The sequence below is a fragment of the Anabrus simplex genome, chromosome 1 (assembly GCF_040414725.1).
Source record: "Anabrus simplex isolate iqAnaSimp1 chromosome 1, ASM4041472v1, whole genome shotgun sequence".
NCBI classification, from domain to species: Eukaryota; Metazoa; Arthropoda; class Insecta; order Orthoptera; family Tettigoniidae; genus Anabrus; species Anabrus simplex.
Window position 1 is genome coordinate 892,222,070 of NC_090265.1, and position 27,779 is coordinate 892,249,848.

Consider the following 27,779-nt stretch of genomic DNA (forward strand, 5'->3'; position numbering starts at 1 on the left):
CACTTCACTGTGGTGGATGGAAAAGTCTGCAGTGCATTGTCTTCCTATCAGTCTTCCCAAAGGTGCTATATATGTGGCACTTCCCCTAAAGGGATGAATAATATTCCTGAAGTGACTGAAAGAGTAATTAACCTAACAACACTTAAGTTTGGGTTATGACCACTTCATCCATGGATTCGATGTTTGGAATGCCTTTTACATATAGCGTTCAGACTTGACGTAAAAAAGTCGCAAATAAGAGATGCCGAAGAGAAGAAACTGGTTGAAGAAAGAAAAATATACAGGTTCGGTTCAGGGAGGAAACTGATCCATTGGTTGATATCCGAAGCAAAGTACTGGCAATACCAATGATGGAAACCGCTAGAAGATTCTTCAGAGAGGCTTCCACTTCTGCGGATATTACTTGAGTAGATCTAAATTCAATAAACCATCTACGTGTCATATTAGAAACTCTTTCATGTGGGTATGCCATTGATAAAGTGACACTTGGAATGTACGCAAAGGAAACTATACAATTGTACTTACAAAAATACAAATCGTACTACATGCCTGTAACTTTGGACAAACTCTTGGTTCATGGAGAGGAGGTAATTAGGGACTGTGTTACACCTATTGGACAACTCTCCGTGCAAGCCCAGGAGACAGGAATAAAGATGACAGGAAACCTTCCAGAAAGGACACAAATACTGACCTTTTCGATACGCTGCTTATATCATCAGACCCTTACATTACCAGATTAAGGAAATCAGGGAGGAGGAAATTGATTCTGCTTTTACGAGAAGTACTCAACTTACTGTCTGAGTCTCCTGTATCTGGTTCTGCTGAAGGAAATAATGACAGTGAAGTTAGCGATTCTGATGTAACTGCATCTAATGACTAAGTACATGTATTCATGTATCTGTTTTTAAACATTCTAAACAGCATGTCCCACTATTACCATGTATTTAATTTCTTAAAACGAAAAATTATTAAAATTACAAAGATTAATTCTATTCCTGGCGTAGTAATTTTTTCTTTGTACTTGATTGACCACACACTTAATTATCTCCCATAATAGGAGTTACATACTAAGTTTTATGTAAATCGGTCCATTAGTTTGAGATACGATTTTTGGCCGGCTAGATTCCTGAAATTATGCATTGTGAGATGGTTCTACGGTGTTTCAAGATGATAACGCACCACCACATCGTTCCCACGTCGCCCGGGAATGGTTCCAGGAACATGCATCGGAGGTCCGACGACTGCCATGGCCACCCGGGGGCCCCGATATGAACCCTATCAAGCATATCTGGGATATCCTGGAACGCAGGCTCTGTGCCATGGATCCTGCACCCACAAACAGACCAGCATTGGCGGCGGTTCTGCAAACGATTTGGTGTCAGCTGCGTCCAGAGGATTACCCAGGGATTTGTCGACTCTCTTCCACGGCGTCTCACTGCAGTTCGCAGGGCCATAGGAGGCCCACATGCTATTAGGTGACTATCCCATGACATTGCTAAGTCAGTGTGTAGGAAAGGAGTGTTCCCTGCTTTTGACTAGTGGCGTAACCGCAAGGTAAACACAGCCAGTGCCTGCGCCCCATATTCCCTCAGTCGTGTTTGCCCTGTTGTAGTGTGCGGAGTGTAGCCTCATGGTGAACGTGACAACATAATGGCAGGACGACGCCATTTGGCCCCGTTTTGCAGGGTAGAATACTCGGCCGCCTGGAAGCAGGCCAGGCACAGACCGAAGTCGTCGTATCCTTGAATGTGCTACAAAGTGTCATTTCCAGGCATTGGAGATGATTTCGAGACACAGGAGATGTTAGTCGTAGGCCAGTACTAGGTTGACCAAGGGTAACTACCCCACAGCAGGACCGATATCTGGCCTTAACTGCCCATTCAAAATCGGAGTGCACCTGCAAGACAATTGTCAGCAGAGCTTGCAGCCATCTCAAGGGTTGCCATTTCCCAGCAAACTGTGTACCGGAGGCTCAGAACAGCAGGGTTGTTTGCCCGATGTCCAGCGGTGTGCGTCTCGCTCATTCCAGCACAGAGACGGGCCCGTTTACTGTGGAGCCGTCAACATCGAAACTGGACCATTAATGAATGGAGACATGTGTTCTTCACAGATGAATCTTGCTTCAGTTTGCAGTACAATTCCCGTTGCACATTAATGTGGAGAGAACCGGGTAGCTGATACAACCACAGGAACATTGTGGAATGGTACCAGTATGGTGGTGGTGGCGTCATGGTGTGGGGTGGCATCATGTTGAATGGCCGTACGGACCTGCAAATCTTCATGGGCGGTCTGAGGAACACTGTTAACGCTCGGAGATAAAGGGATGAGGTACTGAGACCACATGTTCGACTCTTCAGAGGTGCGGTTGGTCCAGAATTCTTCTTAATGGACAATAATGCCCGATAGCACCGCGCTGCTCTGGCGGATGAATTTCTGGCTGGGGAAGACATTCATCGCATGGACTGGCCAGCGAGGTTTGCAGATCTGAGTCCTATATAACATGCCTGGGATGCATTGGGGAGGCAAATTGCATCCCGTCAGTCTCCACCAAGAATCCTCCAAGACCTTCGCATTGCCCTTTCGGAGGAATGGGATCGACTGCCACAAGAGCTCTTGAACCATCTGATAGAGAGCATACCACGTTGCTGCGAAGCATGTGTGGCCGTTAGGGCTAACCATACACTCTATTAACAGCATATTTTGTTATGGAAAACATTACCAAGTTTTGTTAGTTGCTATCAGAACCTTTCTGACACTATAGTATCAGTGGTATAGGAATTACATGTGACGACGCAGACTTAGCTGGAGGCTGACGGGATGCAATTTGCCTCCCCAATGCATCCCAGGCATGTTATATAGGATTCAGATCTGCAAACCTCGCTGGCCAGTCCATGCGATGAATGTCTTCCCCAGCCAGAAATTTGTGTGTCATATGGTGTGTGAGTCAGCTTCTGTTTGTTCAGCAATCCGTCTGACATTCCTATCAGGCGGTATGGCCTCGTTTAGTGATTATGCTTAACTTTTGGACACTAGTATACTATGACTTACATGCATAACAACCATGTGCTGGGATATGCCCTGGAAAACAGGTCTGGTGTCAAGAGTTGTGACATCACATGCATAGTGCTAAGTCTGCGTCGTCGCATGTAATTCCTATACCACTGATACTATATACTTTTATCCTAATATGACAAAATAAATGCAATAATAAGCCTATAAACACACAAAACTGAAGAAATGCCATCAAAAGAAATTGCATACAAGTGCACAAATATATGCACTCGAGGTATATTACATATGGTATTGTAAAATGTTCCAATGAAGGCTACTCATGTGGACTGTACAATGACGTTCACTAGGCGAATTGTTCTCTCTCAAAATAATGTCATTATTTTATGGTACCTAACTACTACACACTCCAGGGTGATCCTTTTTCAGAGTTCCAATTTTTTAACCACTTGCCCATAAAGGATTACACTCAATAATAATGTATGAGAAAAATTTCACAATAATGCTACCTTCTGTAAAATAATAGCACACAAAACTATATTCTCCACATATGAACACACAACTATTATTCGAAAACGAACATAACCTTCTAAGAATCTTAGCCGTGCAGTGTCAAACTACAAAGTAAAGAAAAGTACAAAGCTAAAGTGATTTGCAGTTGACAGGCAAAACAGGAACATAGGTTATGACTTGTTGGGGCTGGTCTAGATTTAACCTAAGATGGGTGAAAGAGAGGAGGTGTGCCTGCCTGCACATGGCTGCTAGTGAGTGAGCACTGGTGCGTAGCTTACGACAAGCAGACAGGTTACCGGCAGCGCGTAGTGAGAGACATATGCATAGCGTCCACCATTACTGTTTATTTTTGGCATACCACTGAGTGGTCCCTCATGTGCCCGCAAGGAGTACATGTACCCCACACTGGGAACCGCTGCCATATCTGGATGTCTGACCAGGCATGTTCCATCAGGTCATATTAAACACATGGATTTTTTGAACAGTTTGCATATCTGAGTGTTTTCTTAAGAAGGGAGCCATACTTTTCAATGTTGACTCAGTGTAACTTTAAAGATTTTCAGTCTGTCAAACACTAAATATAACACCTATAACGGTAACCTGTTAAAAAACTGAAAAGCTTTGAAGTTACATACATGAGTGTGGTCAACCTCCTCCAAAACGTCTGCAGTCAGAAGAAAAGTTTGTCCGGGGTTATTGGTTTCCAGGTCCTATCGCTACATTACCTACGTAATGTCCTTCAGAATCTGTAGTGAATTTCTTTCCCATTCACACATTCAGTTTAATGTGTCTTCGTAACTTTGTGATAGGTAGGTTTTACACAATGTTAATTTATCTGGAATAGTACGACCAGCGTGGTGTTCAAAGAAATCACTGAATTTAGGATTGGTTAGTTTTCCTAGTGGAATCTTTGCATTAGCAAACACTTCACATAATTCTTTAGAAAAGGAAGATTGCTTGTTACTTGATGTCAAAGCAATTTCGTTTAACAGTAAACAGTAATTGGGCCACTTTCCTTTGTTTTTCAAAAGCTTGCAAATGTTTGTCACACCCAGCATGTTGTTGTACAGTGAACCGTTCATCTGCAGGAGCTTCAATTTTGCACACTTTACAGAAGAATACAGTTGGTGACAAATACATCGAACTAACTACGTGACTAATGGCAAAGAGGAGTATTACAGTATATCAGCTTTCTTCCCCTTCATTGATTATATGTCGAGCCAGTTAAATGGTTGATTTCTATAACACAAATATATCCTGAATTACATAGAAATTATTCTGCTCTCATTCAACTGTGAAGACATCGCGTAATTAAATAAATATTGCTGTTGATGCCATTGTGATTGCATGGCCAGTTGATATCAGTGTGGGTAAAGTAGTATTTTCCAGGGAACTAAAAGTGTGGACCTCACTGAAACATATGATACAGTGCACCACAGAATGTTGTTGCGCAAACTTTACCACATAACCAAGGACTATGGTTTCACAAAGATAATTGAGTTTTTCTTACAGAACTGCAGTTTTTTGTTGCGTTCTAAGGAAGGAAGATGGAGAGATCAAAAGAATGGCCTTCCTCAGGGTAGTCCTTTCTCACCTATTCATTTTAACATATGTACAAATGACCAACCACGCTTTGACAGCACTGAATTTAGCATGGAATATGAACTGAATTGAGTCGTCATTATCTTGAGGAACTTCCCAGATGTATCATTGAGTTGTGAAACACATCGCTGGGTGTGTTTTTTGTGCTTCAGATTGAGCGGTAAATAGCATGTGAGCAATGTATTAGTTGTTTGAGAAAAGTTGAAAATTCAAGTGTTAACTGTCACCTAATTAGGATAAAGAGTAGGAGTGGTTAGGTTTTCCCATTGGAAGATGTAATTCTTGTGTGCAGGCAAGCTGAGAAAAGGATAAGAGAAGTGCAAAATGTTGCTAATAGAGTGACGAAAACTATGCTAGACTTGATGACATTGCATGTGCTAAAGGACTTTTGCATGAATGAATCAAAATACATTTTTCCAGAATAAAGTCAATTTTAACATTTAAGCACATTTTAAGTCATTTTTTAATCGGATTTGGTTAAATGCTTGTTTTAAGTCATTTATATAATATCGATATTTCTAAGCAATAGAACGCATGCAGGGAGCTGCTGCTGCTGATGATGATGATAATATAATAATAATAATAATGATGATGATGATGATGATGGAGTGGCCTCTCCCACTGCTAGCCTGTGGAGATTGTAGGCCCACTTCGCAGGGCAGGGAAGGTCTTGAGAGCCCTATAACCCCCAAAACTGTACCATATGTATATATCTTAACGTTACGTATTTTTTAGAATAGTGGCATTCATGTTAATTTTAATGGCATTTTTGTTTAATTTTAATTTTAGTAGTATTTATTCTGTACAGTCGCTATTAAGTAGGTTCTTCAACAGCTGAAGATGACCTATTTAGAGGTCGAAATCGGTACTGTCCTTTTATGTAAATAATATTGACACTATGTACAATAAAGTATTGATTAGGTGGAGAACTCATCCTTCATACTTGTGTGCTTAAACTATCAATACGGACTATGAAGCTAATAGATTACAGTCCAATAACTGTGCGTATTACTGTCCTTTGAACCGCAACACTTGAAATATAGTCCAATTTTCGTCCCCTGGATCTCTTCACTTTGCACTTTGAATAAATGTCTTAGTCGAAAGTTGAAGTACAGAGCACATAAGGACATGATTGTCAATACAACGTTCAGTCAACTGAGTGAAGACAGATTCATGTACATATTATTTTCATGTGTTCGAGACCAGAACTTTTCTACGTGATCATTGAATGGACTTGTATTATTTACGAGTATTCGAGATTGGAATTTTTCTAAGTGTTCGTGAAATGGACTTGTATTATTTACGTGGAATATTTGCGACTGTTGAGGAACTCATCCTTCTAATAGACAGTGATTGATTAACATTGCTAGTGATGAACTTTAACTTTCCAACGGCTTTAGGATTTCACTTACATTTACTCAAAGACTTGTACATTTGCCAGTGTTGGTTTAAAAGACTTATAAATTTCGTCAGTGAATTTATTTATGTGGAAGGACTTGTGTTTTCGTCAGTGGTCACTCAAAGACTTTATGAATTTCACCAGTGATTAACTTTAAATATATTCAAACTTCCAAGTGAATGGACTTGTGTTTTTCATTCGAGTTTAGGCAAAGACTTGCACCTTCGCCAGTAATGAACTTTGAGTTTAACTATAATTTTACAAGAAGGGACTTGTATTTTTCGTTGTCAAAAGTTATTCAGGGACGAGGATTTTCCTAGTGATGAACTCTAAAATTATTAATACCACTCATATCGTTTTAGGAGTGTTGGATGTCTTGATGTACAATTATCAAGAAGTTGATCATCCAAGGTGTTCATGGACTCAGTGCTACTAGTGACCTTGGGAACTCAGTCCTCTCAGTCTCATTGGGCTGAGGTTGTACATGACTATCTACAACATCGCCTGGATCACCGGGGTTCAACCCGGGCCTCAGAGTTCGAGACATCTCTACTTGCCGTCAATCCAGACAGTCCAGCTGCCTCTGTCTGGAGTATCTGGAGTCCCTGGAATCCCTGGAGTCTTCTGGAACGTGCTTCAACCAGCTTGGCTTGGTGAGCTGGAGAACCCGAGCCATTCTATTGGAATACAAGGAAGACAATCCATTTCTACTTAGAGGTGATGTGCAAATTCATGACTTATTTGAATAAACTCTTGTGCAATCAGAGTCAAAGTTTTCTGTAGATAGGACCCTACCTCCTGTTCCGAGCCCTAGCTACAATTAATCCAGTTTTTCGCCCTGAGAACTATATTCATGCTACTTTAAAATTTAATCTTAGAGTTGGGCTCTTTTACTGGTACAATATGTATATTGAAACAGGAACGCCCGTATTTCAGTTTTGTGGAGAGCATGGATAACGCCAAGGCGTGTACGGTTCATGCTTTAGAGAGTATGAGAGAAGGGTAGTGAAATAAGTTCATATTTAAAGTGGAACTTGCAGTTTATTCAAAAGAAATGCATAGAAATTATATCACCTTTTACAGATGAATAGTTTGAATGCCCTTGAAGATGTGGAGGAGGCGTCGTTCTGCGGTGTCGGCGTCGTCTCCCGTCGTCGGCGCTGGCGTCGTCCCACGTCGTCGAAGTCTTCCCACGTTGTCGGAGTTGACCCACGGCTGTTGTTAGCCCTTGATGTTGACGGAGACTCGAACCTGGGACGGTCATCTGATGATAGTGCAGCGTGGAATAGTTGTTAAGTTTTGTATTCCACAAAGTCCTATGAAAAGGGCAGAGAAATGTAGAACTTTCGCACAGAATGTCAATGGAATCTGATACGACACTTCTCTACCGCACTGCACTGCGAATTAAGGCGAGACACTGTTTGCTGGTCGAATAGGTTCCACTGTAAATGGTGTTGGACGCACATTTGAGAAAAAAAAGAGATGAGTTCAAAGTCACAGTTCTGTGAGAATAATTAATATTGTTCGTGCAATAGTCACTATCGTACTTGAAATGATAAGCAATGACAATAATCTGGAACTTTCAGAGATGCGGTAGTTTAGCACTTAACTCAATCTCAAAAGAAAATAAATTAAGTTCTTTGGACACAGTCTCTGCACTGTTTGCAATGAGTACATGCAATGTCCTAGCACACACACTCGTAGAAATAAATTAAAGCTTCTGCGAAGACAGAAAGAAACAGTTTATGACGGTCTTGTGAAAGAGAACCAAGTTCTGTTACGACTCAGTCTTAACAAAATCACGTAACTTCTCAGAGGTAAAGTTATCACTGAGGCACAATATTACACGTAAATTTAGACAGTCTTTATGAGGGGAATTGACATAGTCCCTCGAAAAGAAATAAAGGTACCATATTCCACGAATCAGCACTGTCCTTGAAAGGAAATATCGGCACAGTTTTGTGAAAGTAAATATTAGCACAGTTCTGTGAAATGGATTGACACAGTCTTTGAAAGAAATGAAGATTGGCACAGTTTTATGCAAAGGAAATGTTGACACTATTTTTCTCACGGAGTGATTGACACAGTCTTTGAAAGAAAAGTAGGCACTGTTCTTTACGAAATAAAGTGACACTGTCCATATAAGAATTGTTCAGTCACTAGGGCACAATTTTACGAGATAGCCTAACACAGTTTCTTGTAGAGGAAACAGCTAAAGCACAGTCTTTATGCCCTAAGTCCTTTAAGCACAGTTTCAAATTGTACTGTCTCTTCAATTACACAATTCACAAAATGAAATGAAGTTACACGGCTCGACAGACTGATATTAACAAGAATAAGCTTTCGCTTACACGCGAAGTTAGAGTCCACAGAGAAGGCTTTCAACACTAGTATTACGTACTTTTGAACCCCGGTCCTCAGCCGGACAGAGTAACGAACTGTATCACATAGCGAGGCGACTGGTTCATGACGATGTGCTCGCTCGCACGTACACAGACACATACAATGACACACTGACTCACTCAAGGCTGGCGACTTCCTTTTATTGCCGAAGGTCGGATGGCGAGACTGTAAATGTGAGCATCTTAAAAAAAATCATATCTCGGCCATCCTTCCGCCGATTCTAATGAAATTTTGGTTAGCAGCATTTATTGCCCAGGTCTACAAGGTGATGTTCTCGAAATTACAATTTAACCTTCCGTTTGTGATGAAATGCCATAGAACCAAAGAGAACTTGCGGTGTGACGTCACTTGGCCTTGGCTGGCACTCTCGAGCAGCGCTTGCTTGCCTGCTGTCTCCCACAATGCCTGCACGCTCGGCACTCGTTTTGAATCCATACAGCCGGGTGTTAGCGAGTTCCTCTCAAGAAATACATGAACGCGAATGCTCACAGGGCATTCCCGTTTCAATATATTGTCCATATACTTCAATAATTTCGTTTTATATCCTTGGACTGATATAAGTTACTTTAGCATCACAGCCTGTAAGATGTTTAGCTTACTGTCGCCGGCATCAATTCAAAAACGCAACAATGGTCTAAAATGACATCATGTAAACCTTGATTTCCTTCCAAAGATACACTGGATTCTCTATGACCTCTATCCCGCAGAGGTCTTCTCATTTTTTGCTAGCGAGCCACGCTTGGGAATTACCTGTGACCTTTGATATTTTAACAGCTAGAGAATGCAACACAGGAATAATGTAAGCATTAGCACATTGTTAGCAAATATATACAGTAGTTCAATTGAAAGGAAAACAACTAACCACCTAAAATGTTCATTTACATGGTTGCCTGTAGCGGAGGAGTCACCCCAGTCCCTACACTGGCCAATAGTAAACAGCATAAGAGCTCATACTTTCTCTTCTATTCACTCTTGTCAAATATTATTAGCAGGCTTCAGATTATTATGTATGTAAAAATGCCAAAATATGCATGCAAATATACACTAAAAAGTGTCAAAATATGCACTACACATTTTTAAATATGCATTAAAAACAATCATCACTGATGCTTTTTAGTTGCGGTTACGGCTTTGCTACAGTATTTGCAAAACAATGCATTTCCATCAGTTGAAAAGTCTTGAAACTCAACGTACATATGCTTTCAATACTTTCACTGACAGTTCTCTTCTCTTTAGGCATTATAAACTAAGTAGCAAGAATACAGCTATTTAACGTACTATGAACTGCAACCTGTTTCAACTCAACCAAAGTAAGACTATCAAGAAATAATTGTGCATAAAAGGTTACTATTTACAAAATGAGGAAAAGACAGCCCTGCTGTAAGGGAAGTTCAAAGAATCAGTACACACCTGATTGCATTGCAGGTAGACAAAGCCATGGCCGGAAGTAGAGCTGGTGTTGCTAAATTTAAACATGCTGCCTACCTGTCAAACAGCCTACCTGAGGATAACTAGCACAGCTTTACACTTCATTTATCTTGAATACATGTCATATTTTCCAGTAGTGTCCTGCAGAAGCTGATGTGTACACTCAAGAAGAAAAATACTTTTGAAATATGCCTGAACAGGAGAAAAAATCCAAAATATGCACTGTTAAAACAAAATGCTCAAAATGTGCAGTTGTGTATGCAAATGCATAACTATCTGAAGCCTGGTTATTATTAATGCACTGTACTTACTTTTACTTTTAAATCTTAATTTCAGTTATTTTAATGTTGTGATAATAATCAAATTTGTTGTTATTTACAGCATGTACTAGATCATTTACGGACTCATATGTGTCTCCAGAGCATCGGTCGCAACATTCGTCATCTTGTGTTTGAACCAATGCTGAACTTCTACAACTTGTATGAATTCATAAAAATGTTATCATATTTTGCTGAGTCTCATGATCATGAGAAGCTTGTAATTGGTCCCAAGATCCGATCACTGAAATTCACTTTCCCTTGCCATATGGCTGCTCAGGAGGAACAAGCTCAAGTTTATGGAACAGGTGGTAAGTTTATACTGAGTGAATAAAAAAATTGTGCATTTGGAGTACACATTGCGATTCTGTATCGCCCTGTAAAATAAAGGTGATTTAGCAAAATGTTATCTGGTCCATAAGTTTAATGAAATAGCAATTTACAAAAGGAGGCACTGGCAACACAGTAACTGCGTACAGTATGGCTAAGTGCAGGTATATGATCACAAGACTATCCCGGAGCTGTTGATTAGCTCAGGGAAATGAGTTTTAGATGTGGAAAGGCATTAAACACAAAAGCCAGTGTTTGAGTCTTGCTTGCACGTGTCTTTGTTTTTCTTTCTTTCTTTCTTTCAGCTGATGTAACTTATCAAATTATATCTAATTTCATTTTGTACAATGGAGTATTTTTATTTGTATTTCGTACTTTTACTGTTTGTTTCAACATTGAATCAAGATTGTTACAAATGTTAAGGTATATTGTGCAATTGGAGACTTACTGTACAGTAAAATTCCATTCTTTACTTTTGAAGTCTAGATTTTCCTTCGGTGGAGCTTATGAGCAAAGGTCACCTTAAAGAAGATATTCAAAGTGACCACCTTGCATTTCCAAACATATACCCATTTGCTGGATCATACTTTGCTGGACTCTGCTCAGCACATCTGCATCTACCATTGCTGAAGTAGCATGTATGTGAGCTATTAGGTTTTGTACACTCATAGGCATAGTAGCATAAACTTGCTCCTTCAAGTGTCTCCCCACAAATAAAAATCTAGTGGATTAAAGTCTGGGGAATGTGGAGGCCAGAACATTGGACATCTATGACTAATCCATTCCCTAGTAATCTATTAAAATATCTGCGCACATTCTAAAGTGTGGGGGTTCACCATCATGTTCAAACCATATTTGTCGTCGAACATGAAGTGGCATGTTTTCTAGTGTGTCAGGCAAATTGTTGCAAAGAAATGCACAATAAAGCAGTGCATTGAACTTGTCTAGCAATAAGAAAGGCCAACCCTCATGAATAAAGTTAGATTCGTCAGTCCATATCACATTTTTTTGTGAAATGTTCATTAGCTTTTACTTGTTGCTGATACCATTCATAAAACTGTACTGTACTCGTTGGATGTGCATATACTGGATGTTGGTGTTGAGTTCTTGAATAATGATATGGATGCAGTTCATCGTGCAACACATCAAGAACCTGATTATGAACTACCCTGTAATACTATGTGTTCCTCGCTGAGGTGGCTGGTGAATTGCTTCATATTGCTCATATGTGGAGTACGTCTAGTCCTTGGACAACTTTTATCCATTAGTTGTGGGCAGAGTTGTCTTTTGAAGCATTCTTTTTGGTATGCCGTCTTTGAGGTTATCATGCAGCATACTTTTCAGCAGCAATATGAAATATTTAATCTTTAGATAAAGGTATTTTTGTAAGACGACGGACAATAAAATTGCAAGAAACAAAGATATGAACACACAAATCCAGTTAAAATGAAATTAATATTACATCCAGTTAAGAAGTTCCACCGCCAGTACGGATCTAACATGAGATTTATAGTCTGTAATAACTTTTTATTTGTCAATTCTCACTGCATTATGACAATACCAAAGATCAGTAAAGTGTGATTTTTAACTAATTTTAAATATTTTTGTATGTGTGTCCTGTTCATAAGTTTTTAAGTTTAATGTATTGTTTAGATGAAGATGGTCCAGAAAGGACCAAAACTAGTCTTAATATAATAAAATAGGAGTTTTGTTTGCTGTTTGCTTTACGTCGCACCGACACAGATAGGTCTTATGGTGACGATGGGACAGGAAAGGTCTAGGAATGGGAAGGAAGCGCCCGTGGCCTCAATTAAGGTACAGCCCCAGCATTTGCCTGGTGTAAAAGTAGGTAACCATGGAAAACCATCTTCAGGGCTGCTGACAGTGGGGTTCCTCGCCTGGTTTTAACATAATTTGTACAGTGTTGATTAGGTGTAACATTCCCTATAAGATCTGGTATTGAAATTATTTCTTCATGTTCATTGGTCATTATCTTTTCTAGGAAGACAGTTTCTAGCATTCTTTAATATGTAGCATTGGTCAAAAGCTAGAAATAAAGATATGCTTTGGTCTTCTCGATATCCTATTCATGGCTTTATTGCTTTTCCTTCTGACAATCGTCTCGTCATGTTTGTGCATCACTATTAGGATTACAATAGTTGATTTGTAGCACTAATTTAAATATGTGCAGTGCTGGTTGTTATATTGGTGCAACTGCCTCTTCTGGGAGTCTAGCTCCATTTCTGAATTTTTTAAATTTATTATTTGCACGCCACATTTTTATTTGTGATGATGATAAAAGTTTTGCGGTTCTTGAATAAGTATTGTTTGCATTATTTTCAATCTGAACTTCCAGGAACATGCTATTATGATCGGCCATATTGCTACAGTGCACGTCATGTTGGTCTTTATCACATCTTCCTATTTCTGCTGTAGTAGTAATGTCATTATTTCCTTGACAGTGTACAGTTTGTACTCATTGTCTAACTTCGTTATGTGCCACAGTTAAGATGGTTTTTTATTTTCCTCCTTTGCTGGGTTAATTCAGATGTTTTAAATACCTAGGTAGAGGATAATCTTCAAACACAGCGGGGGAACATTTTCCTTCAATTTCTTTATTCTCAGCCCGGTATGAAAATCAGATTGAGGAAAATGCTACCTACATTTGAAAGAATTGGGTTTGAATGCATCTCTAAACATAACACTGAACCATTTCTGTCCGAGCTCCGAATGGTGTGGAAATTTATGGAATGAAATCTCTTTACTTTCCCTCTCTTACTCCGGCAGTATGGCACATATCAGTATACCATCGTAGCAATCATCACTTATGACTATTAAACTTTATTACTTCTCCTGGGTATATACATATGTATGTGCAGAATAATTAAAATAATGAAACGCAGTCGATTCATTTGAACTTTGGAAATCTGTGCAATAGATATTTACCACTAGGATCCTAAAGTGTGATACTTAATCATTTGTAGCTTAATGATTAGGAAACTCATTTACAATCATAAACATTCATTAAACACCAAAATACTTGTAATAGCAAGTGAAATGCTTGCCTAGTGAAACTAAGAATCATTAAGCATGTGGAATGGTATTGCTAGCATCGCTCATACCTCGGTCACTTTCATACATCAAATTTTTGATCTGATTTTTGATATGCTCTATTGGTGGAAAAGAATCTAACTCCCTTCATGGGAACTTAGAATTTCCATTTGGAATTGCTAGGCGGGCATTGATTCCATTGTGGAGTTTTATCTCCCGTATGCAGTTATCAGACTGTGCTTCATAAATAAGCTTCTGATAAGTTCACCTGCATACACCCCAGCGTCAGTGGGTAGGGTCTGACACATCCCACTCTGAAGAGTCTAGTGTCAGACCTAAGACGAAACGCTGGTTAATAGAGCCAACGCCAGAAAAGCCATACATCAAATTTTTGATCTCACTTTCATATTGTCAAAGCCAAGTACGAGACTTAGACAGGTCATTGAAAATAACAAAATTATTCTAGCCCATTCCAGAAGACATTGTGCGCTGTAGACACTACATCTCGCCAGCAATGGCATAAGAACTTAAGTTGACAATTTCTTAATGGGGTAGATATCTGTTCAGTGTAGCTGTAATGTAATATACTTTCTCTGGTGTGGTTTAATAGTCAGTTACCTGCTCTCATTTACACTCTGCAATGTCTTTCTAATGAGTATTCTCACTTTCTTATTTTTTGTGCTGAATCATAGATCGTCATATGATAAATAATTTTACTTGTAATGACCGTGTGTTAGCCATCCGTGATAGGGATCTGTTTGATATCGTAGTCATATGTTAACCTTATTGGAATATTAAGTCGTCATGTTATTTCTCTAACTTTAATGGATATTCTGCAGAAATACATTTTCTTCAAATAATATTTAAGCGATTTTCATCAAACATGTTTGCCTCATGGTGTTAGAATTTCAGAAGTTCATTAAATTAAATATCATATGTCTGGTAGGAGAAGACTTTCTGGAATGAAATTTTTATAATAATTGATAAATGTGCATCAGATAGAACATTTCTGAATTCAGCTAAACAGGGTTTATATTTGTGCAGATTATACTTCGTGTTTCATGTCATCTGTTGTATAATACTTTGAGATGTATTGTGGTTGAATACATCAGAGACAGATCCAGGAAAATCAGTTTGGTTTCAGAAGTTGAAGGTCAACAATAGAGCCCATTTTCATTATGAGACAACTAATGGAAAAGCAATGGGAGTATGGGAATGATATGGTGATGACATTCATTGACATTGAAAACGCATATGACAGTGTCCCCAGAACTAAAGTTTGGGATAGTGGTGCAAAAAGGAATTGGACAGGGATTAATAAAAATGATCATGGTAATCTTAACAGACTTTGAATTCAGGAAATCTGTTAGGAATGTACGAGTTTTTCGTGGATTTTTTGATGATACAGACCACTATCTGATCTGTAGTGAACTAAGTATCTCTAGGCGTAGGGTAGAGAAAGTGAAATCTGTCTGCAAACGAATAAGGGTAGAAAATCTCCAGGACGAGGAAATTGGACAGAAGTACATGGATATGATTAGTGAGAAGTTTCGAACAGTAGACAGTAAGCAGGTTCGGGATATAGAAAGTGAATGGGTGGCATACAGGGATGCTGTAGTAGAAACAACAAGGGAATGCCTAGGAACAACTGTGTGTAAAGATGGGAAAAGGCGAACATCTTGGTGGAATGATGAAGTGAGAGCAGCCTGTAAAAGTAAAAAGAAGGCTTATCACAAATGGCTCCAAACAAGGGCCGAGGCAGACAGGGATTGGTACGTAGATGAAAGAAACAGAGCGAAACAATTAGTTGTTGAATCCAAAAAGAAGTCGTGGGAAAATTTTGGTAATAACCTGGAAAGGCTAGGTCAAGCAGCAGGGAAACCTTTCTGGACAGTAATAAAAAATCTAAGGAAGGGAGGGAAAAAGGAAATGAACACTGTTTTGAGTAATTCAGGTGAACTCATAATAGACCCCAGGGAATCACTGGAGAGGTGGAGGGAATATTTTGAACATCTTCTCAATGTAAAAGGAAATCTTCCTCGTGGTGTTGCAAACAGCCAAGCTCATGGGGAGGATGAAAATGATGTTGGTGAAATTATGCTTGAGGAAGTGGAAAGGATAGTAAATAAACTCCATTGTCATAAGGCAGCAGGAATAGATGAAATTAGACCTGAAATGGTGAAGTTTAGTGGGAAGGGAGGGATGAAATGGCTTCATAGAGTAGTAAAATTAGCATGGAGTGTTGGTAAGGTACCTTCAAATTGGATAAAAGCAGTAATTGCACCTATCTGTAAGCAAGGGAACAGGAAGGATTGCAACAATTATCGAGGTATCTCATTGATTAGTCACCAGGCAAAGTATTCACTGGCATCTTGGAAGGGAGGGTGCGATCAATCGTTGAGAGGAAGTTGGATGAAAAACAGTGTGGTTTCAGACCACAGGGAGGCTGTCAGGATCAGATTTTCAGTATGCGACAGGTAATTGAAAAATGCTATGAGAGGAATAGGCAGTTGTGTTTGTTTCATAGATCTAGAGAAAGGATACTACAGGGTACCGAGGGAAAAGATGTTCGCCATACTGGGGGACTATGGAATTCAAGGTAGATTATTAAAATCAATCAAAGGCATTTATGTTGACAATTGGGCTTCAGTGAGAATTGATGGTAGAATGAGTTCCTGGTTCAGGGTACTTACAGGGGTTAGACAAGGCTGTAATCTTTCACCTTTGTTGTTCGTAGTTTACATGGATCATCTGCTGAAAGGTATAAAATGACAGGGAGGGATTCAGTTAGGTGGAAATGTAGTAAGCAGTTTGGCCTATGCTGACGACTTGGTCTTAATGGCAGACTGTGCCGAAAGCCTGCAGTCTAATATCTTGGAACTTGAAAATAGGTGCAATGAGTATGGTATGAAAATTAGTCTCATGAAGACTAAATTGATGTCAGTAGGTAAGAAATTCAACAGAACTGAATGTCAGATTGGTGATACAAAGCTAGAACAGGTCGATAATTTCAAGTATTTAGGTTGTGTGTTCTCCCAGGATGGTAATATAGTAAGTGAGATTTAATCAAGGTGTAGTAAAGCTAATGCAGTGAGCTTGCAGTTGCGATCAGCAGTATTCTGTAAGAAGGAAGTCAGCTCCCAGACGAAACTATCTTTACATCGGTCTGTTTTCAGACCAACATTGCTTTACGGGAGTGAAAGCTGGGTGGACTCAGGATATCTTATTCATAAGTTAGAAGTAACAGACATGAAAGTAGCAAGAATGATTGCCGGTACAAACGGGTGGGAACAATGGCAGGAGGGTACTCGGAATGATGAGATAAAGGCTAATTTAGGAATGAACTCGATGGATGAAGCTGTACGCATAAACGGGCTTTGGTGGTGGGGTCATGTGAGGCGAATGGAAGAGGATAGGGTACCTAGGAGAATAATGCACTCTGCTATGGAGGGTAAGAGAAGTAGAGGTAGACCAAGACGACGATGGTTAGACTCGGTTTCTAACGATTTAAAGAAAGGTATGGAACTAAATGAGGCCACAGCACTAGTTGCAAATCGAGGATTGTGGCGACGTTTAGTAAATTTACAGAGGCTTGCAGACTGAACGTTGAAAGGCATAACAGTCTATAATGATAATGTATGTATGTAATGTATGTATGTATGTATGTATGTATGTATGTATGTATGTATGTATGTATGTATGTATGTATGTATGGTAATGTACAAGGAATGTTGTAGTTGCATGCAAACACAAGTTGGTAGGACAAGTTGGTTCAAAATCACTAGTGGGCTGAGACAGGGAAGTGTTCTATCACCAATCCTGTTTACAAGTAATGGATTACATCATGAAAACAGCAAAAGCAGCATATGGAGAAATAGAAATGAACAAGTTGTTATTTGCAGATGATACTGTGATTTGGGGAGAAGACGACATGAATGTTCAAGAACAGTTAGATGTGGTGAATAGGAAGGTCGAAGACTGTGGATTGAAAGTAAGTGTAGAGAAAAGTAAAACTCTTGTTATGACTAGAGGGAAGAAGGAAGGGAAAGGTCAGATTAGACTTGCAGACAAGTCCCTGGAAGTAGTGGAGACGTTCAAATACCTGGGGAGTGAATTAATGGAGAATGCTCGACTGTATGCTGAAATTAGTAAGAGGATTCAAGCTGGAAGCTGTTTCTCTCATAGTGTAAGAAACATGTTATAGGACAAAGATGTGCCAATAGAAGCAAAGGAAACTATGTACAAGATGTGTTACGTACCCATACCAACTTACGGAGCAGAAACTTGCACAATGACAAAGAAGGATGAGCGTTGAATACAGGCAGCTGAAATGAAGTTCTTGAGGAGTATGATACAGAAGAGTAGAAGAGACAAAATAAGGAATGAGAAAATACGGGAAGAAATTGGAGTGGAAAAAATGAATGATAGAATAGAGAAGAGCCGACTAAGGTGGTTTGGGGCACATAAAGTGAATGAGTGATGAAAGAATGCCAAAAATAGTAATGGAAATCAAATGCAAGGAAGGAGAGGCCGCGGAAGACCACGATTGAGATGGAAGGACACAATCCAACGCAGTATTAGAGAAAGAAACCTGGACTAGGACACAGTGTTGGAGGAGGAGTGGTGGAAAGACCGAAGAAAGCGGAGAGGAACCATATTTGCCCCTACCCGGCTACAGCTGGATAGTGGGAAATGTTGATGATATCAGATTTTTTCGTCGGATGAATAATTATTTAGATTCATCATTTGTTATTAGTATTGGGATCAGTCTTAGTGAAATAGAAATCCCTGACGTGTTTGTTGAGAATTATTGTGGTAATTTTGATGTTAGAGTCATTGATAATAAATGTTTAAAAGAGAGATTATTGTGTCTTCGCACATGAACCTAATTTGGCGACTTTTACGAAGTAATTAGATTTCTGATGAACCCATATACTCGAACTGAATGATTTTGCAGTGTCTCATGTGTATAAATTATATTGATGAGTTCCTTCATATTGCGAGTTATACAAGTGCATTCTTACAATATTTCCGAGGATTATATATTTCATTATGCAGATTCTTATAAAGAATTAAATGTGTTAGTTCTCTGGAAGTTACTACAATATTCTTTTGTCATGTAAATCCCAAACCCTGTGTTCACCAGGTAATATTGCCATGACTTACAGTACACAGATTTTTTAAAAATTTGTAACTGTGATGGACAGAGCGTGATGCCACGCTGTGTGAATATTTTTGGCATCATTCTTCTGTAGATATTTTCATGATTATGTATAATGTAGATTTTATTGTAGAGGGACATGGTTGTAGATATTTTGTGACTTTTGGAATTGTAGATAGGAAGATGTTTATTTCTTTCAGCCATGTCTGTGCCACGTGTCTGATGTATGTGTTTATGTCCTATTAGTTGAAATTATCTGTGTTGTTTGCAATCTCTCAGCATTGCCCATTTAATTTAGTCTTCTAGAGAGAGCTATATATTTTTGATTTGACCACAATACTTAAAATAACAGATTAATTATTTTTGAACAGATATATAGTTCACATGTCAGTTTAATTTAGGTTCATTTCAAGCAGAAGCATAATTAATGATAAAAAAATTAATTTCAGTTTCTATGAAGCATTTCAAGCCAATTTTGATGGCAAAATTTATTGCCAGTAAATTATTTCACTGTTAATTTCTACTGGATTTAGTATTCAAAATTTGATCTCCAAACATTTGATTTTTTCCTGATTTGTATAAGAGTATTTGATCTCTACAAGCATTCCTGAATATGTCAGAATTAATGTAGGTATTAAAATTCAGAAACAAAATTTAATGCTGTTTAAACAAATTTGTTAGAATGGATAGGCTATATTTTGTATTTACCGCCCCTTTTGTTTGCCTTATTTCTATGTCACCCCATGATCAAGAATTAATGTAGTGATCATTTCCATAACCATAGTTCTTCAGGATGGTATTATTATGAATAAATTATGATGATATTTTAAAATTTATACCCCTTTTATTTGCTGAAACCTTTTCATTTTCCCCCGAGACTTGTGCGATTTTCATATTATGGTTACTCCTTACTGAGCACCCCTGGAGTATCTTGTTGTTTTCCGTTGACCACTAACCACAGGGACAGTATGAGGAAGTGCCAAGAAAAACTTTTAATCACCAAAAATGTACAAATAATTACCAGGCAAATTGGCTACATGGTTTGGGTTATATACCATTGATTTTGTATTTGGGAGATAGTGGGTTTTGAACCCTGAAGATGGTTTTCCGTGGCTTCCTATTTTTACACCAGCCACTGTACTTTAATTCGGGCCACAGTGTCCTTCACAGTCCTAGTCCTGTCCTACCACATTGTTGCCATACAACCTGTCTGTGTCAGTGTGACATAAACAAATAAAAAGGAAAATTAGAAGGTAAGATTTTCCAACCCATTAACCCAGGAGAACTCGCACTGATATTTTTTCGCCAGAACTCGCACGCGGTCTTTTCGACCGCACAGAATCCATGGGCCATTATTTAATGCACAAATTATTTTTTCGAACACAATACACCGAAATGTCATATCATGGCTTTATTACACAAATGTATGTCTAATCAGCTGAGAAAATATTCTACAAGACACAAAATAAAGATATATTCATTTCAATTGACTACTTTGAACATCTGTCCGTCAGAACTTATGGCTACCGATGTTTAAAAATCGAACTCTGGAAATGTAAAATGCAAATAATAATAAACATTAAAGAATGAAAACCCACTCAAGTCCCAATGCACCAGTCATTAGTAATTTTCATCACCTATGGCTGCTTCAAAACAAATCTCGGAACTTAACACCGAGTGCAATACAGGAAAACCGTTCAGAACTTGCCAGATCTCACAAATGTTGAAGAATTTAGTCATCATCCCCCTCCTCCTGTACGATTTCAACACTTTTCTCCGCGAACTGTACACATGATGGCCATGTGTGCTCTTTACATATGAAACGTGAACATGAAACGCATTTAGTTTTGGTTTTCCGATTCTTCTTTCTGTCACAATAAGCACAGCGACCATTGTCTGTCTGATTTACAGTTTGGTGACGTAGGTTCTCTTTTTCAATACCCAAAATGCTATGCAAATGTATCTTTATGGAACACAAACAAAAGAACGCCAAACGCAAGGCCTCGTGCACAGTGGAAAAGACCACAACTTCCGTCGAGGTCAGAGTTTCTTCCTCCCAGTAACAATGGACAACAAATTTAGATTAACTGTTACTGCACTAGCGTTGTCAACTCTCCAGCGAAGGATAAGAGAAGCAAGAGCAAGACGAGATGTAAGTTGATTCCAAATTACAAGTGAATAAATGAATGTGCGGTCGAAAAGACTGCGCGGCGAGGCCTCGCGGGTTAACAAACTCTTCAATCCAGCAGTGTCTGATCCTCTTAGTTGTGTAAATGCTAAACGAAGTGTTTTCCTCTAAGATGGTAAGTATTTCATATTTTAGCGGTGTAGACACAGATGGTATTAGGAAGAATTCAGCACTTGACTGCCTGCAGATTTTATTAGAAATCCAATTAAAATGTGTCTTGCTGTTGGTGGGTACAGTAGCATTCATCCACTCTAACTCCTATCTGTCATAAAAGGTAATTGAAAGCGGAACCCCCAGAGGCTCTCATCTTGAGGGGAGAGAGAGAGGGGGTGGGGCAGGCACGTGACCATGGGGCCGCTAGCTGTCTGGCATTCGTTCCACGTACTTTTGTCATACCACTTGCTTTTCTTCTCCCTACATGACCTCCCATGGCCAACTCTTGTTCCATTACAAAACAACAGCATTAGGTTTGCGAAGCCCTGAAAATTTTTCATTTACTTGCCTTTCTTAGCCTTTCTTAGCCTTTCTCAGCCTTTCTCTTTCCTTTGGTGATACCCTCAGTATTTCAAGTTTCAGACTATCTCCATTTTTCCTCTGATTACTGTTAAAACAGGATGTTTACCCAGTTGTATTTCCTCTTAACGTAATTAACACTACTAATTTAAATGGCCAGCCCTGCCTTATAACCCATAAAGATTTTTCAGCAAGTACATTTTAATTGTCTTGGATGTACAAAACAGGTTAAAAGAAAACAAGATTGAAATATGTTGTTTGTTTTAGTGTATGCTTCAAATGGTGTAAGTTCACATAATTGTTATCTTGGTTGGCGATGTTTTCACTGAATATCAGTAAGATCGAGATACAGTAAAACCTCATTAACACTAATGCTAAGGGACCAAAAATCTAGAGTTCGTGTTAAAATTTTTGTGTTAAACAAATACCCAAATTTTAGAGTTAGAATATCAAACAATTTAGTTTAGGCTGCTGGTACATAGTATATTTTCAAGGTACTCGTAAGTATGTTCGTGAGAAATATTCCATTATATTTCGCTGTCGTCCACGAGTACGAAAATGCCTGGTAACATCATGGCCAGTTGTATACTAGCCTCCGTAAACTCTGTGGTCACTTTGGATGTTGCAGCAAAACGTTCTAAAATATTCATTGCATTTAATATTTCTTGGGCGGAATAATATCGTCCTCCCCATTCTCTTTCTGAGATGACGGGTCTTGCACCTCAGACGCACCTGCTTGTACATCAGTTTCTACTGGAGCACACACAATGTCGTCATCTGCACTAACAAATTTCTCAAAACTTACACCAGTGTTCGCCACATCTTGTATTCGTCAAGTGAAGTGGAATCCATGGCGCCCTCTAATTCTTATACATGAGTAGCATCACTATGTCTCCAGGCTCTCCAGCAGTTCTGTATATGTTGTGACAAAACAGATTCCCAGCCAGCAACTACAGCTTTAAATTGCATCCAGCACATTCCAACTTGGTGCTGCCACATTATTTTCACATGAACGAATTGCAGCTCTTACAATTCGCTTGCGATAAGCTCTCTTTATGAGAGCAATAATACCTTGGTCCAAAGGATGAAGACAGCTTGTTGCATTTGGCGGTAAGAAAGTATAACATTGGTTAAGTTTAGGTCACATATATTGTGGGCTGTACATCTGTCCAATGTCAGTAGGACATTTCTATTCTGAACTATCATACGACTGTTGAAATGGTTTTCCGTGGTTTCCCATTTTCACACCAGGCAAATGCTGGGGCTGTACCTTAATTAAGGCCACGGACGCTTCCTTCCCACTCCTAGCCCTTTCCTATCCCATCTGTGTCGTTGCGACGTAAAACAACTAGCAAAAAAAAAAAAAGCTGTCGATCCAAGCTTTGTTATGATGAGAGTAGATGCAAGGTAGTGTATCCTTGTTCATGTTTTTAAAACAGCATGGTTTCTCAGACTTACCAATCACCCATGGAAAGAGTTTTTCACTGCCATCAGCTTTACAGACAAGTACAACAGTTGAACATTGTTTTCTGTGATTTCTGCCATGACACTTTTCACCTTTAATACCAAGGGTTCGACTGGGAAAGAGATTGTGGAAAAGTCCTCTTTAATCCATATTGAACACATCACTTTTCTCTCACATGGTCAATTAAGGATCATGAGAAAATCATTAATATTACTGCATCAGGTTCCGGGAACAAATCTAAGCGACTGCAAAACATGAAGATACAGAAACGCTACCCGTAGAATGGTTTAATCATCCTGAATTACAGTAGACAAGGTAGACTTAGCAATTCCAAACTGTTCAGCATTTGTAGTTTTCTTTAATGTATCATGGTCTGCTTCCTCTAGAATCTTCAGTTTTGTATGCAGATCTGTAGCTGTCTGTTTCCTTCTTAGCCATGGCTCGAAATGGTACTCTTGAAAAGTTTTATGACCTGATGTGGTTGCACGGATATGGGGGATAGTACACTTCCCTGTTGGAGACCAGTTTCAACTTTAAACCATTTTGTTTTTCCTTACTAGTCTTCATACTACTAACACAATTTTTGTACATAGCTTTTATCATTTGCACTTCCACTCTGTTGGCTTGTTTCTTCCTTAATGTGTCCCATACCAACTGTCTGGGCACACTGTCATAAGCTTTCTCAATGTCAGTAAATGTCATCACTATGTCTTTTTCCAAACTCCCATCTTTTCACCATCATATGTCTTAATGTAAAGATCAGGTCAAACGTTGATCTGTCTTTCCTAAAACCATACTGTTCTTCTTTTATTTCTCCTTCTAGCTTCCTCCTCTACTCTCAAATACTCTCTCAAATATCTTAGCTTCATGGGCAATAAGGGTGATCCCTCTGTAGCTATTAAATTCCTTTTTATCACCTTTACCGGGCGAGTTGGGCGTGCGGTTAGAGGCGCGCGGCTGTGAGCTTGCATCCGGGAGATAGTGGGTTAGAATCCCACTGTCGGCAGCCCTGAAGATAGTTTTCTATGGTTTCCAATTTTCACACCAGGCAAATGCTGGGGCTGTACCTTAATTAAGGCCACGGTCGCTTCCTTCCAACTCCTAGGCCTTTTCCTATCCCGTTGCCATAAGATCTATCTGTGTGGTGCGACGTGAAGCCACTAGCAAAAAAAAAATATCACCTTTTTTAATATCAGAATAATTAAACCCTTTCCCCACTCTTCTGGGATCTTTTTCTTCCTCCAGATTAATCTAAATAATCTATATACAGCCACTGTAGCCCTATTGGTCCTGCTGGTTTTCCGTGGTTTCCCATTTTCACACCAGGCAAATGCTGGGGCTGTACCTTAATTAAGGCCACGGCCGCTTCCTTCCAACTCCTAGACCTTTCCTATCCCATCGTCGCCATAAGACCTATCTGTGTCGGTGCGACGTAAAAGCCCATAGCAAAAAAAAAATTGGTCCTGTTGCTTTTATCGCTAGTAAAGTAGAACCATGGTATTTGTCATGTTGGGGTACTAATCAAAAGTAGCGTAGACTCACGGTGTTCCACATATGATGGTACTACTCACAAATATTGGACGTCGTACACGTAACTCGGACCTATGGTGTTTCTCACATAATGGCGCCACACATAGGCAATGCAAACACACATAGTGGGTACTAAGCGCAGGCAACGCAGACCCACGGCACCACTCATATAGTGGTACTAATCACAGGCAACTGTTTTTAAGTGTTTTAAATTGCTGTAAAATTAGTGAAAAAAGAATTGTGCTTTCTTAAAAATGCACATTATCCTTTAAAATATTTAAAATACGTAATATTTATCAAAATATTTATTATGTATCGAAATATGTAAAAATATATAACTTTAATAATATTAAACTCTTGGAATAATGGTCATTTTAGTGTGATTCAGCGACATTTTAGCTTTTCTTGTAGCTGCGTATATGGGAACAGAATATGTAATTACGGTACATATAATCTGGGCTCTAGTGATCACGAAGCTGCTTTTGTCGTAGTTAAAAATAAATGTGATAGACAAGAAGGTATTCAACTTAGGACTATTAGGCAGTACCATATGGCTGATAATGATGATGATGATTGTTGTTTTAAGGGGCCTAACATCTAGGTCATCGGCCCCTGATGGTACGAAATGAAATGACAAATTAAAAGTTCATAATCATCCACTGACAAGAATAAAAAATGGCATGAATGAATAGATGGGTATGATTTTAAAACAATCAGTGGACCCTACCCAAAAACTACCATAAAAATTAGTATTACTGACCAAGAGACTACTTCTAAAGCACAATCCTGAATCGAGGATGCTTGTTTTCTAAAGGGGTACAAAATACGGCTAGAATTTCATGTTTGTCATCTTTAACTTTTTCGTAGCTTACAAATTCTTCTTTCAACAGAATGAATACTCCCCTCCTACCATTCCTATCCTATCTCTACGATACACACTCCAGTTCTGTGAGAATATTTCTGCATCTATTATATCATTTCTCAGCTATGATTCGCCTCCTATTACAATATCTGGTAAATATATATCTATTAAATTACTTAATTCTATTCCTTTATTTACAATACTTATACAGTTCAGCACTAACTTATTATGTCATCGCTACTTGACTTCCAGATCCCTGTACCCTTATCACCACTCCCTAGACCAACCCATTTACCTGAATGTACCTCCCTATAACCCTTTTAAACAAATTTCCTAACTTATATGTACCACTGCGGTTTAAGTGAAGGCCATCTGAGCGCTGACCCCGTATCTCCTACCCACACATTAGGATGTAGAAATCTCGCTCCCAGTTTCCCACATACCCACTCCATAGTCTCATTTAAATCCCCAATCACCTTCCAGTCAGTATCCCTCTTACACAGTATTCCATTGATACCAAAAAAAATGGAATCCCCCATGACCAGAGCCTCAACCCTACCCACCTCATTTGATCCCCTTCCCTCCTGGTGAGCCCTATCTTTCCTGACTGCTGCAGAGGCTACTTCCTCCTCCCTTTTCTCCCTCTCATGACCCTGTTCCTCCTGTCTTTTCCTATCCTCTGTTCTACATTTCCCTTTCCTACCTTTTTCTTTCATCTTACTTCCACACTTCTCAGCAACAGTCCCCTGTTCCTCACCTTCCCTCTGTTGTTCTACTTGCAGTGACTCATACGATTTCTCACAGACATCTTTCCTGAATTTTGATCCTGAATAGAGCCCTTATCCTGCAATCTCCTTTCCCTTAAAACATTAGACCATTTGTCTTCTGCAATTCCCCCCTTTCCTTCCCACTGTACTTCTAATAAATCATTCATTCTATGCACAGTGAACAGTGATTTAAAATGTTTACATATATATTACACGCTGATTCATGTTTAAAATTTCAGTATATATTTTAAGAATTAAAATCCACTTGTATGAAATTTCATTGATCTAGTTTCTTTATGGTATTTTGGTGTTTTTATGGCAGGTCGCCTGCTGGAGGCTATTAAGGAACTCCTGGGAAACCTTGGCTCTTTACGACGTCTAGAACTTGTGGATTTAATGTTGGAACGAAGTGAAGCACAACATTTGTTAGATGAGGTGTGTTCCTTGTGTTACCTCACTTTACATTATTTAATTGTGGTCAACACTACCAAGATGGAATATCAGTTACTTCATGTTGGAGTTTTTCTTAATTTGAAGGTAAGAAACATATTTTTTGTTGAAAGACTTATAAATTACTTAGTTACTTGGTGTATGAGCAGGATAATGCAGTGCATATAGAAAACTTCTGCTTTTTTAATTCTTTTATTGTCATTTTAAGACTTATAGCATCCAGCCTACAAATTTCAGATCGTTACTGAATAACGCAATATACAGTGAAATTAAGAAGTTGTTAAACGATAAATCAACAGAGATACAATTTACAGATTTGTTCGTGTATTTTTATTTGTTCCTTTTTTATTATAGAATGTTATTCCTTTTATTGTTCAGTTTGTGCAAGTCTGTGTTGGTGAACTGTAGATATCTGTAGTATTCTATTTACAGCTGTTGCTGAAGTTTCATCTAGTTGTACTTCCCGTACTTTAAAATAAATGTAAACAGATCCTAATTATTAAAGGAAATAGATCAGTGATTTCAAATATACCTCTGTGTATTCATGTTGTTACTAGTACAGTTTCTCAAACAGCAAGAAATTGTCTTGGTTTTGAGGTTCTGAACTACTTGATAATGATTTCTGCAAATAGTGAACTATTACATAATGTAGATAGTGCATGTTTGTAATAATGGAAGTTAACGCGGTGTCAGAAATTAATACCACTCGCACACATTCACCAAACCAAGAGACAGTTTGGAGTAATTTTTCTGAAGGAATGTGTCTATCTGGGAATATTTAACCTAAGCCA

At 38.8% G+C, this 27,779-nt stretch overlaps 1 protein-coding gene across 5 annotated transcripts in view; it reads left to right on the forward strand.

The window, feature by feature from the left end:
• Positions 1-27,779, forward strand: part of LOC136857708 (F-box only protein 39) — a 131,897-nt gene that overhangs the window by 39,224 nt on the left and 64,894 nt on the right. For all 5 annotated transcript variants that reach the window (XM_068225284.1, XM_067136579.2, XM_067136576.2 and 2 more), the window contains 2 exons: positions 10,736-10,982; positions 26,861-27,075. In XM_068225284.1, the coding sequence (XP_068081385.1) occupies positions 10,736-10,982; positions 26,861-27,075 (462 nt within the window). The remainder of the gene's footprint in view (positions 1-10,735; positions 10,983-26,860; positions 27,076-27,779) is intronic.